A 13528-nucleotide genomic window follows, 5' to 3' on the forward strand; every position below is an offset into this window, starting at 1 on the left:
GTCCGTCCTTCCGTCCGTCCGTCCGTCCGTCCGTCCGTCCGTGTGTCCATCCCTCCGTGTGTCCGTTCGTTAGTTAAGTAGTTATTTTTATTTTGGTCATGATTTTTTAAAACAAAACAGTTGAACATACAGTACAACTTTTTAAACAAAACAGTTGAACATACAGTACAACTTAGTCAACAAGATGACTATTTGACAGGAAACTGTGCACACACACAGGGAGTGTGTGTGCACAGTTTCCTGTCAAATAGCAGAACCTCTGCCCCAAAGATTTCCCATCGGCCTGTTATAGCGCCACCAGGAGGCCGATCTTTGCAAAACACATTTTTCTATATTACTCCTACAGATTTTGACGCTTTTCACGCATATGACCTTTAATCACATTGTTGTTTTTTGAAACACATACTGTATACTGGTCAGTTAAAATAGAATTTCCACCGGCCATGCTGGGTAGGAAGCCCTTCAACAATGTGCAATTGTGCATTAGCAACTGACTGTGTGTGTGGGTTTGTGGGTGTGTCTGTGGACAGTACAGCTAATCTTGAACACTGCTGAACCTCCACCCCAAATCATGGTGGCGCTATAACAGTCTGCTTATCGATCGGCTATTTAAGAGATTTGGTGTAGAGGGAAAAAGGAGTATAGACCCCTGGGGAACTCCGGTCAACTTAGTATAGGGTTTAACTGGTTAAGGTGGTTGTTTATAAATATTATTCAATAATAATAATGATAATAATAATAATTATATATATTTTTTATTACACACTTAACATTTGAAACAAATCTCAAAGTGCTTGGATGTATTCAATTCATAACTATACTGCCATAGCAAACCAGAGACACAATTATCTGGTGTTGATTCACACATTCAGATGTTGTTTCCATCGAAGGCGGTTTAAATTGTCAATCACCATCTCTTGGAAAAACAAACAAATAATTATATCTTTCTTTGGCAGATGTACCGTAGGCTTAGACAATTGTCCAATCAACACCGATTGATTCAGCCTTGCCTTAATGAATACAGATAAAAGCATAATGAAAATGTATGAAGGCCCCCCCCCCCAAAAAATCCCTCCTCGTTTATGGACACATGCTTATTATTTTCCCCTTTTTCATATCCGAAGTATTTTAATAAGGCTTCTAGTATTTTGCACCTGCACATATTTTGCAGGCAGGTAAGGTCAGCAATTATGCCTAAACCCTTCCCCCTGAAAGTTCTATAGGATGGGTTAAGTAACTCCCTGAGTAACTGCTCATACATGTGTGTGCGTGCGCGTGCGTGTGGATACATTCTTGTTTGTATGTGTGCTTGAGTGCACCGTATGTGTATTTGTATCCACACACGGAGCTTATCTCAAGCCTTTTATTTATCTATAGTTGTGTATTTATCTTGGAGATCCTTGGCTGTCTTGCTGGAGAGATGGCTCCATCCCCAGCACACAGCTACTGATTGCCCCTCAGAGCCAGGTGGGTTTAAGTGGTTTAGAGAGGACCCAGTGATGGAGGGACCCTGTCAGGACCTAGTAATAAAGACCGGTTTGATGGATGTAATCAGCTGTCCCTCCAAACCATCTCTCTGTTGGGCAGGTGACCGTGGGGCGGAGGGGGGGGGTTCTGTACATCATTTTACAGAACACACCAGGTAGGCCAATGGGAGTTTCAATCTTTGATGACTATAATACTTCCTTTTAACACCAGGAATTAATTGCTCAGTCAACCTTCCTTGGATGTAGGAATGTTGTAAAAAAAGGTTCCATGATTCTAGACATAGACGAAATATACTTCAACATTTGCGAAATTCACGAGTATAATTGAGGTCCCCATCAGTTATCAAATCCTGTTTTCCCCCTATTTGATAATCTACTTCAGTAAAAATGTTAACGCTTGGGGTCATTTCATATGTGAGGATATAGTGATTCATTATGTTTTGAGCCCATGTCTTTTATCACTGGCATGGATTATCTTTCCATCCTAAACAGCAGTTTCCTTCTTTTCTTTTTTATTTACCATCACCAGTTTTGAGAAGCCTGTAGAACTTTCCAGTGTTTACTATAGCTCATCTAAATGACTTTTTGCCACACTTTTATTTGTAATCAGATAGACTAAGCCAGCTTCTAACTTAAACAGCTTATTCTTAAAAGCTCTCGAAAATAAACAAAGCTGTTGGAATTCTGATGTTGCTGATGTTGGTGGACACACTCATTGGGTCTACATATTTCTACATATGAAAATAAATGATTGCTTTATCTATGCGGTGCATAGCCCAGAATGGTGATTGTTAAATGTTGGCGGGGGCGATGAAAAGGCACCTGTTTAACGGCTCATGTGGAGTTTAACAGCTCATTTGAATGTTAACAGCTCATGTGGATGTTAACACATTCACTGCAAGGTATTATTTAATTAATTATTTTGCTGCTGCCAGCGTTTTTTCACCTTATTTTGACGATCTGTGGAGCGCTGCAGAAGCCACTACGTGCACGCTGATGTAAATAAAAAGTGTCCGGAGGGTGGGGGAGGGTCTGATCTATCCACTGGAAAAACTTTTTTTCCTGCGATTGTTCATTTTGTCCCGGTCGGCAGTTGAATAACAGCCGTTTTCAAAAAAAAAAGAGAAAAACGTTTTTCTAAAACTCATGAAGACGGAGCGGATGACGTCACATCTGTCCATTTCTTCTTTCAGGGTCCTAGGATCATTCCTAAATTGGGTTAGAGCGCCCTCTTGTGGAATTTTCAAAAAAAGAGTGAGATCTACGTCAATGGCGGTCAACGGTTGGATTTGAAATGACGGAGATCTCCGTCAATGGCAGGGAATGTGTTAATAGCTCATGTGGATGTTAAAGACAGAACTGGTCTCTGTTGATACGCTGGCTATTGGCAGCTTGTGTCAGAGGATGAACCTCAACTACTGTAAGAAGAGCCTCAAGGCCATTTTATGCATAGTTCTCCAAGGCTAATAACTACAGCCAGGATGGCAAGGACTAGGATTTCTGACTTGAGCGCAGAGTTATTATAGTTAAAGTTGCAGTTCACACGTCCAAACTTGGTCAGAAATATAATGTTTGATCAATATGTCAAGTATTGTTCTCACCCCAAAAAAAAATCATAATGCAGTTTTATAGCATCTCAAACTTGGCTCTGTCTTTGCCCTCATTTAGAATTCCAGGATCCATTAATTATGCCAGTATGCCACTAGGGGTGTGCCAAAATATCGATATTAATTTGCGATATATCGCGATACTCCCTCTCGCGATAAATAATCGATACACTGCCAGTAAATATCGTAGTACAAGTATTTGTAACTTGAGGGGTGCATACATTTGGATCCTCCAGTCCTTTTAGAGGTCTTCACAGGTCCAAAATGATGGACCCGAACCCTAATGGACCCAGGAAATTCGTTCTGTGATCCAGTTGGATCCGACATATTTTTTAAATGATGGATCCAAACTCTAATGGATCAGTAAAATCGTTCTGAGCTCTAATTGGTTCAAAGATAATACAGAACCAACTTGGTGCATGTATGAGAGGAGAGTGATCAGAGAGACCTGGGATCCAAGACAGGTTTGTTACTACAGGGACCCGACAAACCCAATTATTATAACTCAGCATGCAGATCAACGTTTTCCCCCTTTATTTCGTATATGGTATAATCTGATCCTAGGTCAGCCTAATCATCACGCAAGTTACACTACACAGCACTTTGTGTGTTTCTCTCCAGTGCTGATCTTCTCTGACCACTCGGGTGTTACACATAATGATAAACAGAGTAGATCCGGGGCTTTTGATAACAGAATGGGACCCGACCCAGACCCAATACCATAATGAAACATCTGAACCGGTCTCAGGTATTGTCTCGGGTCTTAAGTTTGGATGGACACATGAAGACCCCTACCTCCTAGGGTCTATTGGTACCTTCATAAATTTCATGTCTGGAGGGGCGGGGGAGCTGAAGATTGGTTCTTCTGTCAGCCACCAAACAGCATGACACTCTGATCATGACAATACATCAAGTATGCATATAATTATAAGGGTTGGAAGATGAATGCAAGTTGTGCACACCCAGCTGTCTTATGAGTTGAATGACTAAACGTGGCCTGAGGCTCATAATTCCTGTGGATTCTATACTTCATTCATCCTCTTTAACCAGGCAGCGTGGTCTTGTGAATGGAGGTGGGGACAGGCGGCATACAGTAGATCACTATTTAATGTGCAAATTGGACAGTAGGTCTTCAGAGAGGAGTGATGCCAGGCATACAACGGCATGGTGAAAGAACTGAAGAGAATATTTGTTGGCAAAAATGTAGTTGTAAGTGGTCTCTTGGTTAATTCTTTGAGGGAGTGGTGATTGAGAGTAATGATGTATATAATCATCACCACCATACCTCCATCAACTCTGCTCCCGATCTGGCCCTATGGCCAGATATATCCTTCCTTTCCTATAAGTGTCATAGCCTATTGTGTGCCTGGTTGGAGAACCCCTTCCGGGAACAGCTAGCATTCCTTTGAAATTCACAGAAAATAACTATAGAGTAAGTGTTAAGGCTCCCAAAGGCGAACATACTGTAAGCCAACCGCAACGTAATGTTGATGTCAGAGAGGTACATGCTGCAATCCGTCTTAAATACACACCTTAGCATAGCCTTCGGCATCCAATCAAATCCAACACAGATTCAGACTGCACCCATACATAGGTTGCTGGTACTCAATTTAAATGTGCTTTTTGCATACAGCTGCACGCTGCCATCCCGAGTGTGTGTGTGTGTGTGTGTGTGTGTGTGTGTGTGTGTGTGTGTGTGTGTGTGTGTGTGTGTGTGTGTGTGTGTGTGTGTGTGTGTGCGTGTGCGTGCGTGCGTGCGCAAATGCAGGCCTGTACGTTTGCGAGGTGGCTTAGTTTGGACCTCATTAGGGCTTGGCAGTACATTATGCCCCTGGACTGGTTTGTATTTAATCAGATGGACTGCCAGCATTATTAATAACTGTGGAATAGAGAGAGTAAAGGATAGATGAGGGAGGGAGGAGTGCTGACAGAGAGCTACAGTATATAATAACTTATTGTATCCCAGACCTCTGCCCCTCTCTCTCTCTCTCTCTCTCTCTCTCTCTCTCTCTCTCTCTCTCGCATATCCCCCTCACTCTCTCATCCCTCGTTCTGTCTTCCTCTCTACACCCCTCCCCTTTGAATCTCTATATCCTGAGGGGATGTTGCCTCCCCCCAACTACACACACACTCCTAGTACCTACACAATTGGGGTACACACTAACCCTCCTCAATTCCACCACTGTTGCAGACGCATCACTGCACAATAGTCCGAATGTAAGCTTGTCAAATGGGTAGCGTGGAGAAATAAACTGTATGCGGATTCTTCGAAACTCTGCTGGCAGACGATGCATTACAAATGTTATAAAAATACATAACAAAGTGGGTTTTGCCTTGTGGGTGACTCTCCAACCTTGAAATCTGGGTCTAAACAAGCATCCAGGCTTCAGAGAGGATACAGCAGATCGTCTGGGCTGTAACGTCAGAAGTCCTCTCCATCTCATTGATATTCAGAGGCTCTGTGAGTGAGAGATGTAAACAACCTCTAAGATCACCACACTAGACGTGTTGCACAAGACACTCTCTCTGTCTCTCTCTCTGACTCTCTCTCTCTCTCACACACACTAACACAGACTTTTTGGGTTCTTAATGAGGTTGGCTGCTGGACATAATACTATACACTTGCACTCACACATTTGCACACGAATGTGCACACACACACACACACACGTACACGCGCACACAGACACAAGCTTTAGCCCATGGCCCCCTTATCTTGTTTTCTCCCTCTAGTCTCTCCGTCTCTGCCCCCCTCTAGAACACACACACACACACACACACACACACACACACACACACACACACACACACACACACTCTCTCTCTCTCTCTCTCCGTCTTGTTCTCAATCTCTCTCACTCTCTCTCTCTCACCCTCTCAAGGTCTGCACAGCACCAGCAGTTGGCGAGTGCAGCATATTGGAGCAGAGAAGGGAAGGAAAGGGAAGGGCATGCAGAGTGGCCCCTGCGCAGGGCGTACGGTACGGTGGAATACAGGGGGGAATCGGTCTGCTCACGTTGAGTCGTTTCTCTCTACAGAGCTGCAAGCGGACAAACAGCCAAGCCCCTCCTCTCCCGCCACTCAGGAACTGATGACAAGGCTGGGCTTCTTACTGGGAGAAGGGATCCCGAGTACGGCTCGCATACCTATGGACGACAAGAATGAAAAGAAGGTATTTGATTTTTTTCTCTCCCCCTCCCTCCCTCCCTCAATCCCCCATCCTCTCTTCGCACCACCAAACCCACAGCAGCTGCTGTCGCTACTGCAGCACACGGATAGATAGATAGATAGATAGATAGATGGACAGATAGATGGACAAGGACAGAGAAGGGAGGGCATGAGGGGAGGGAGTTGAGAGAGTGTGGGAGAAAAAGAAGTAGTGATGCGTTTTTGTTGCTTTTTTTAAATCATCCATAGCTTGACTCCAAACAAGGGGTAACTCTATCTCACACTGCTGTTCCTGTCTAGATAAAGTGAACGAGGGGATGTTTGAAAACCATCTTGACTGTTGCATGGTTTGTATTCAGCGCCAGGTTTCCAGTATGACATGTAGCAACCCCCCCCCCCCACCTCAGTAACTTGAGTGCTGTTCCTGGAGCTCTTGAATGTAACAAGAGTGTCGGAGCCCCCAGGTCCAGAAATAGTTATGTCAGAACTGAGCCTTCGTTTGTTTGGCTGTGCTAATTAATCTGGGGCTGTGTTGAGAGCAGAGCACGGCCAAGCTCACTTCGATTCCCTCATTCATCGTGTGTACTTTGGACACATTTTGACACACAGCTGGTAATTTGAGGAACTCTTAAGAGGCTTACACAGTATTCTGTGAGTCGCGGTCATTAGGTGGGATGTCAAATGAGACCATGAATGGGAGCACGGTGGGATACATTATGTTAGTTAACTCTTATAGGTCTGTTTTTTACACTCTTACAGTTAAATTGCCACCCAAGATTTTGCAGTGTAGCCTTCATGTTGGGTCTTCAGTACTCGCACGACGAAGAGTCATCTGCCAACGAATTCACTCATTCCTCCTCCATACTGCTGTTTTACAACACAGACGTAGTCTATTGCTGTTATTTAAATGCTAGAGTAAATTATTAAATGTCATTAAGATGTAATGCTATCAGCCTGGTATGTTGGGCTGCAGGCTTCCATCTCCTGTAGTTTCTGAAACTGTTAGCGTCGCAGCCTAACACACTTTTCCTCCAAAGTGTAGCAACACGTGGGGGAGATGAAGAGTAAGAGTTGATTGGAAATGTTAGGCATAATTAGACTTTGATGTCCGCTAGCGTGGAGCTGTTTGCAAGTGTTGGTTCTCTTTAGGGGCCGGGACAAGTTCTCTAGCTATAATAGGATAGATAACCGCATACGTCCAGGAAGCACTCAACCTATTTACTGTCTGGCAGTGGCAGTGGTACTGCAGTAGGACGGGGGCAGGGGGGTAAACTCACTTTAGTTTGGGAGTTTTATGGTTGTCATCTAGCTTAAAGGAAGATGCTGCCATTGTATGGCCGTCAGGAAAGCATGGTAATGCAACAAAGGTACGGAGAATATCTATTGTGCTTGGTACGGAGTTGAGAGTTTTCCTTGCCTGTCTATAGTCTTGTTGTGGCCCTTCCTGATGTGAGTTTACAGTTTCGAAAGTACCCAGCGTATGCCTTTCAACTTGTGTGTCATGCTCACATGTGAAAGGCTAGTTTTATTTGTGAAGGAATTTGCATTGCTTTCACATGGTATGAGTCAGTTGTTTTGGGATAAAACAAGGCAAGTGGAATCAAATCATATTTTACGGCTTTCCTCCCAAATAAGGTGAAAAAATGCTGTTTGGACCGCATAGTGAAAGAATGTGCACACGAATGCCAGTTGTTGCTGAATGGGAGGCGATTTCTGATTTGGTTGAATTTGCACAACACGTTTCTAGGTGATAGTGGATGTAATTGATTATGGATGTCGTTGATTATCACTGAAAACTCTTCCTGTGACCCCAAACCCCACCGTCCCATCCAGTGCTCTGTGACCAGCCAGGGTATCAGTCCCTGCTCCACCCTAACCAGCAGCACGGCATCCCCCTGCACCGACAGCCCATGTTCCACACTGAACAGCACCACCAGCCGCCCCCCTCTCAGCCGTTCCAGTCCCTGTGGGACCATTACGAGCCCCAGCTCCACGCTTGAGAGCAAGGACAGTGGGATCATAGGTGAGTGAGTGAACCCCCCATTCCCCCTTCTGTAACCATCACATGTTTCTCAATTCACATAGGAACAGGCCTTCGTCCACATTTCTAATTTCTCGTGTTTCTAAGTGTCTCGTCACCAAGTTTACGTCACGATTTTGCCAAAACAATCATGCCAGCGTCACATCGGCAGGTTCACAGTTCACAGTTGGACTTCTTTGTGGATGTTGAAAAGCATTCTGTGTCAGATGGTATTCGTCCACAACAGCATGTCAGTGATGGTTTGCATTGAGCTGTTTCCGCTATCAGAGAGCACTGGGGTGACAGTTACAGTGGTACAAGGTTGTACTGTATCTCGAGTAATGGGCCAGTGAGATGGCTGGGGATTTACACAAGCTGACAGGAAGATGACTTAGCCTATTACTGCATTAATCCCTAGGCGATTCCTCCTCACAAAGCTTCCGATGGCTGTGAAAATGTTTTGAAATGCATTGTGACAATGGATTTTGAATGTTTTCTGTTGGGGATTCAATAAAGATTTGTAGCATGTTGTCGCTACCCAGGGTACCCAATTAGTCTCTTTTTGTCGGTTTCAGCTGCGTTACTTCTCTGGACATTGGTTGATTTAAAAAATAAAAAGTAGGGCAGGAAGAAGTAGCTATTAACCTTTTCGTTTTCCCTTGGCAGTGTAACTAGGCCATCACAGTTTGTCCATGCTCATTCAGGTTAAATTGTTTGATGGCAAAAGAGAAATTGGGAGAAAGTTTGTGAAAATTATTTCACATACATATTGACACGTTTTGGTTTTAAGCGAAGAGTAAACCTTAGGCTTCAGGCCGTGTTTGTGTGCAAAAGCCAGACCTGGCTCAACAATTTGCATTTCCCATAACGTGAATGCCATGCACTTGACATAGTTGATAACCATGACTCATATTCAGAGCCCCCAGAGCAGTATCATAGCTAGCTGCTCAATAATTTATGTAAGCCTTGATAAAGTACCTGCCTGAGTAATTCATTGATGTCGCGCCATGCCCAGTGCCACCCTGGTTGAGACGTACAGTCGTGTCGCTCTTGTTCCAGTCCAACAGCCCCACCCCCCCATGGGAAACAAGGGGCTATATAGCACACCAGGGTGAGAGATGGGACAGAGAATCTTCAATAGTGCATAAAATTGGCCTGCATACACTTGGAACCACTCCTGGGTGGGAAGGCAGAGCCTAGTTGCTAAGAGCTGAAAACTTACAGTACATTTGCTCTCCAGGTGTGTTACCTCATAACCTGCCTGGAGGATGACCCTAATAGGCCTATAAAGAAGGTCACATCCAGATAGTCATACTTGTGTTCAGGCGCATCATAAGGGAGGTCAAATGAAACGTAGCCTATACCCTGACCAGTGACACCAAGACGGTGTCCATCAAAGTGGTGGTTCAGTTTATGCTCCCAGCATCGGACAGAGTCTGAGTGTCATGAATGACTAAATATTTGCACTGGCAAACATCATGGGGTAGGTTGCTCGGCCTTGGACGTTTTTTTTTTTAAATGTTCGTATTAATGATGATGCAATGCACTGCAGCATTGTGAAATCCAGATCAGCATTGGTATACAATACGTGATGCAAACCCAGACAGCCAGTCGGTCTCAGTCCTCTCTCTGGCTGTACTGATCTGCATCCAGCACCCTGCCAGTGTGTGCCTTTGGACCTCTGCTCAGCTTTTAGCGTTGGCATGGCCAGGGTGGCCCGAGGACAGTATTAAGGGATTTGCTTTCATGTTAGCCAAAAAAACAATTGGAGGTCAGTTTTTCTCACTAGTCCTTCCCCTACGACTCTACTCTTGGTTTTCTGGGATACATAGAACTTTTTATTTCGCAATACAGCATCCAAACACAAAGTGGTTGCAATGAGCATATATGCTTTATTCTATACTATACTGTATCCTCCAGTTGAAAAGACCAGAAAAGAATGGGGTAATAAAAGATCGGACGAGGTTAGACTATGGAAATGAATGCCATAAATCTATAGTTAACACACGTAACCCCGGTTATTTGAGTATTACGAGCGAGATGTCTCGCTTATGGGAGTAATATGAAAAATAACTACCCCATCATAGCTGCCTAGTTCTCATTAGTGCGAGTTAAATGTAGCTGTAAATATGAGATCAGTTGGCAGAAAGTGTTGATAAGGTCAGTGAGGGAAGAAAGGCAGTTTTGCGGCATTGGAACTTAAAGGCTCTCTGTTCATTATCTGTTCAGAAGCACTGCTTCTCATTCTAGAGATGAAGACAGAGAAATGGTCATAACAGAAATGACTCATCTTTGTCCGTCTCCCTTCATTCATTATTTTCTCTTTTGTTCAATCTGCCCTCCCTCCTTCTTGGTTTCCGCTTACATTTGCAGCCACCATCACCAGTTCCTCTGAGAATGACGACCGCAGCGGCTCCAGCCTGGAATGGAGTAAGGATGGCAGTCTGAGGGGCAGTGGGCACCATGGCCTGGCACCCAGTGCGCGGGCCGACACCTGCTCTCCTGTGGCAGAGGAAGACTCCAGCGGTGCCGGTGTCCCAGCGGCTGATACCCCGTCCAGGACAGAGCAGCAGCCGAGCACATCAGCTGCAGCATCAGCAGGCGCAGCTGCATCACCGCAACCTCAGAGCCACCCGCCCGAGGGCCCCGTTCAATACCCCCCGCACACCACCTCGTCCCTTATGATGCCTCGGCCCAACTCCGTTGCAGGTAAGAGCTCTTTATGCTTGTCGATTCTGCAAAACAAATGGAGATGGAGAAGGTTAGCTTGGTAGAAGGCCTCTCTCCTGAGGACCTTCTCCCTCATGTAATATTGTCTTCCCGTTTTTTTCATAGACCAGCAAAACTTTTTTGCACTCTCTGCAAATTTGACTGTGATCCATTTTGAGCCCACCTGGCTTGGGGTTGGGCCTCAAAAAAGAATCGCTGCTCTGTTACGATTATGGCCCGTGACGGAGTCTGACAAGAAGTGTGTCCTCTCATTTCCCGGCTGAGCAAGTGAGAGAGGAAGATGGAGTGGTAGAGATCACGGGCAGACACATCCGTGACGTGCCAATTCAGCGGACTCGTTGAAGCTCACAGCACAGGCGGGAGAGTGGATGGGGGGGGGGGGGGTTAAATGAGAAAAGAGTTTTGTTATCGAGGGGCGAGGCTGCCGCGTTTTCCAAGGAGGAGTAGGGCGATGGTGGAGGAGGAGGGATTAGGCAGCTGTTGTGTGTTGTGGCTTGGCACTGTCACGTTAGACAAGAGGACAAGCCGCTGTCTGGCCAATCCGTTATGCATTCCTCTCCAGGAGCAGGGCCTGTTATGGCTCAGCTCGCTGTATCCACACAGCTGTCACAGTGTTTGGTAGCCATCCTGAATGGGCTATATGCTTTTAGCGCGAAGCTCCTGTTATATTTTTTTTCATCCTGTGTTACCTGAAATCTGGCTGGATAGCAACAAATGTCATTTAGTTGGTCCCTATGAATCTCATTTTCTTGGCTTTGTTCTTGGTGAAATAAGTATTCATTTGCAGGTCTGTTGCCTCTAGATATTGTTTGCCAAAACAATATTGGCAAACAAAATCTCACGGAACGTTTCTGTGAATGAGCCTGTAGCCCAGTTATAACCACTGACATTTTCTTTTAGCCTGCTTTCAGCCTAATACTTGAAAATGGCAAGTAAATATGCCATTGTTTGCAGTGCACAAACCTGTCCACAGTGCATTTCACACACTGTTTACCTCTGGTGCACAAAACATTAATCTTTACAACCTGCTGATGAATCTACAGCTGTATTGTAAACCCTAAAGAAGTGCACACACTGCATTATGCTGAAGACTCCTGCTGGATTATTGAAAGTTAACTACCTGATTATTCCAATAGTCCATACCCTTTTTACATTCCCTCATTATTTTTTGCACTGACATGCGGCTCTGGCAGTATGGAGCGAGACTGCCTCGTAAAGCTAACAGCCCAGGAAGTCTTTGACCGTGTTTAGTCGTGCATGTATGTGCGTTTATGTGTGCCTCTGTCTGAACCCAGTGTGTGCGGTATTCCAATCCATGTGTATACGGTCCAGGAGTTTATGGGCTGATGTCATAGCTCCACAGCGATGCCCTCTGGGGTCTGCAGGATTCACACCTCAGATTTTATGCTGGACAAAGTCGCCCCAGGAGAGGACAACAAGGACATGGAAAGACAACTTCATTTATGGCTCAGGCCAATATATGATCCTGTCACACCATGGGGCCCGGGACAGTGACTTCATAGCAGGGTGGGTGGTGTTGCATACAGCCGTGTGCATCCCAGCTCTCTGACCTTGGAATTTTATTCAATTCAATTCAGTTAAAAGCAAACAATTTAACCTTGAAGCAATTACTAGCATTACATTGCATTAAATTTACATAAATAAATGAGACAGATAAAGACGGCATGGGACAAAGTCAGGTACGAAATACCTCAATAAGTAATTACTGCAGTCAATAAATGCAGGGTGTCCATTATTGGAATTTCCTTAATGGAAGTATTCATGCCATCTCATTCGCGTTTAACTTTTCGTGCAATGCGGCATATTCTAGTACCAGATGAATGGGTTTTATTCCATCTGTAGAGGTAGGCAATTTTAAGCCACTTATAAGTTTTTCCAAAGTCATGAGGATCAGGGTGATTGATGCACAAATGTGTTGCCATGGACATACCTCCGTCTCCAGCCACACGCTGTCCCCTTTGCCCCAGCAAGTGCCTAATTACAGCCAGCCAAAGTCACACTGAGCCCTGAACTAGCTTCCATAGGAGGGACCGTGGCTTCTGTCATCATGTGATTGGCCCTCTCTCCTGTCCCTGTCACACGCTAATCTGTCAGAGCACAGCACAGGATCTCAGGCCCTCTGAATGTGCTAGACAGACAGAGGGAGATGGAGACAAAGTGTGATAGATTTAAGGAGGGAGAGAGAGAGAGAGACTATGTCAGAACGAAAGACAGGCAACTAGTATGGTAGAGTGTGTTACAGAGTAGTCTTGCGTAGCCAGGCGATCGGAGATCTCCGCCGGCCAATATGTCTGGGGAAATCTAAATTCATTGTAGGGGCTAGAACAGCGGAGAAAACGGGTGCAACAAACCTATGCCCACTGCTTTAACCAATCCTGATACGGTCCCAATGTGAAGGACAACCTTAAAGTCTTAACATTGGTTCTACAATGCAGTTATTTTTTTATTGTTTCCACCCAGTTTTAAACCCCTACATTGAATTTAGATGTCCCCAG

At 44.9% G+C, this 13528-nt stretch overlaps 1 protein-coding gene across 8 annotated transcripts in view; it reads left to right on the plus strand.

The window, feature by feature from the left end:
- Positions 1–13528, plus strand: part of tanc1b (tetratricopeptide repeat, ankyrin repeat and coiled-coil containing 1b) — a gene marked incomplete at its 3' end in the record, with an annotated part of 133343 nt that overhangs the window by 61563 nt on the left and 58252 nt on the right. For 4 of the 8 annotated variants that reach the window (XR_013934948.1, XM_080456950.1, XM_080456951.1 and 1 more), the window contains exons 5-7: positions 5977–6266; positions 8096–8285; positions 10656–10991. Coding sequence is in view for 5 of the 8 variants with exons in the window: in XM_080456950.1 (XP_080313076.1) it covers positions 5977–6266; positions 8096–8285; positions 10656–10991 (816 nt within the window). The remainder of the gene's footprint in view (positions 1–5976; positions 6267–8095; positions 8286–10655; positions 10992–13528) is intronic. The other 4 variants (XR_013934949.1, XR_013934950.1, XM_080456952.1 and 1 more) reach the window with 1 other exon arrangement.

Source organism: Gymnoscopelus braueri (genome assembly GCF_963280865.1).
Source record: "Gymnoscopelus braueri genome assembly, chromosome: 18".
In the NCBI taxonomy this organism is placed as follows: Eukaryota; Metazoa; Chordata; class Actinopteri; order Myctophiformes; family Myctophidae; genus Gymnoscopelus; species Gymnoscopelus braueri.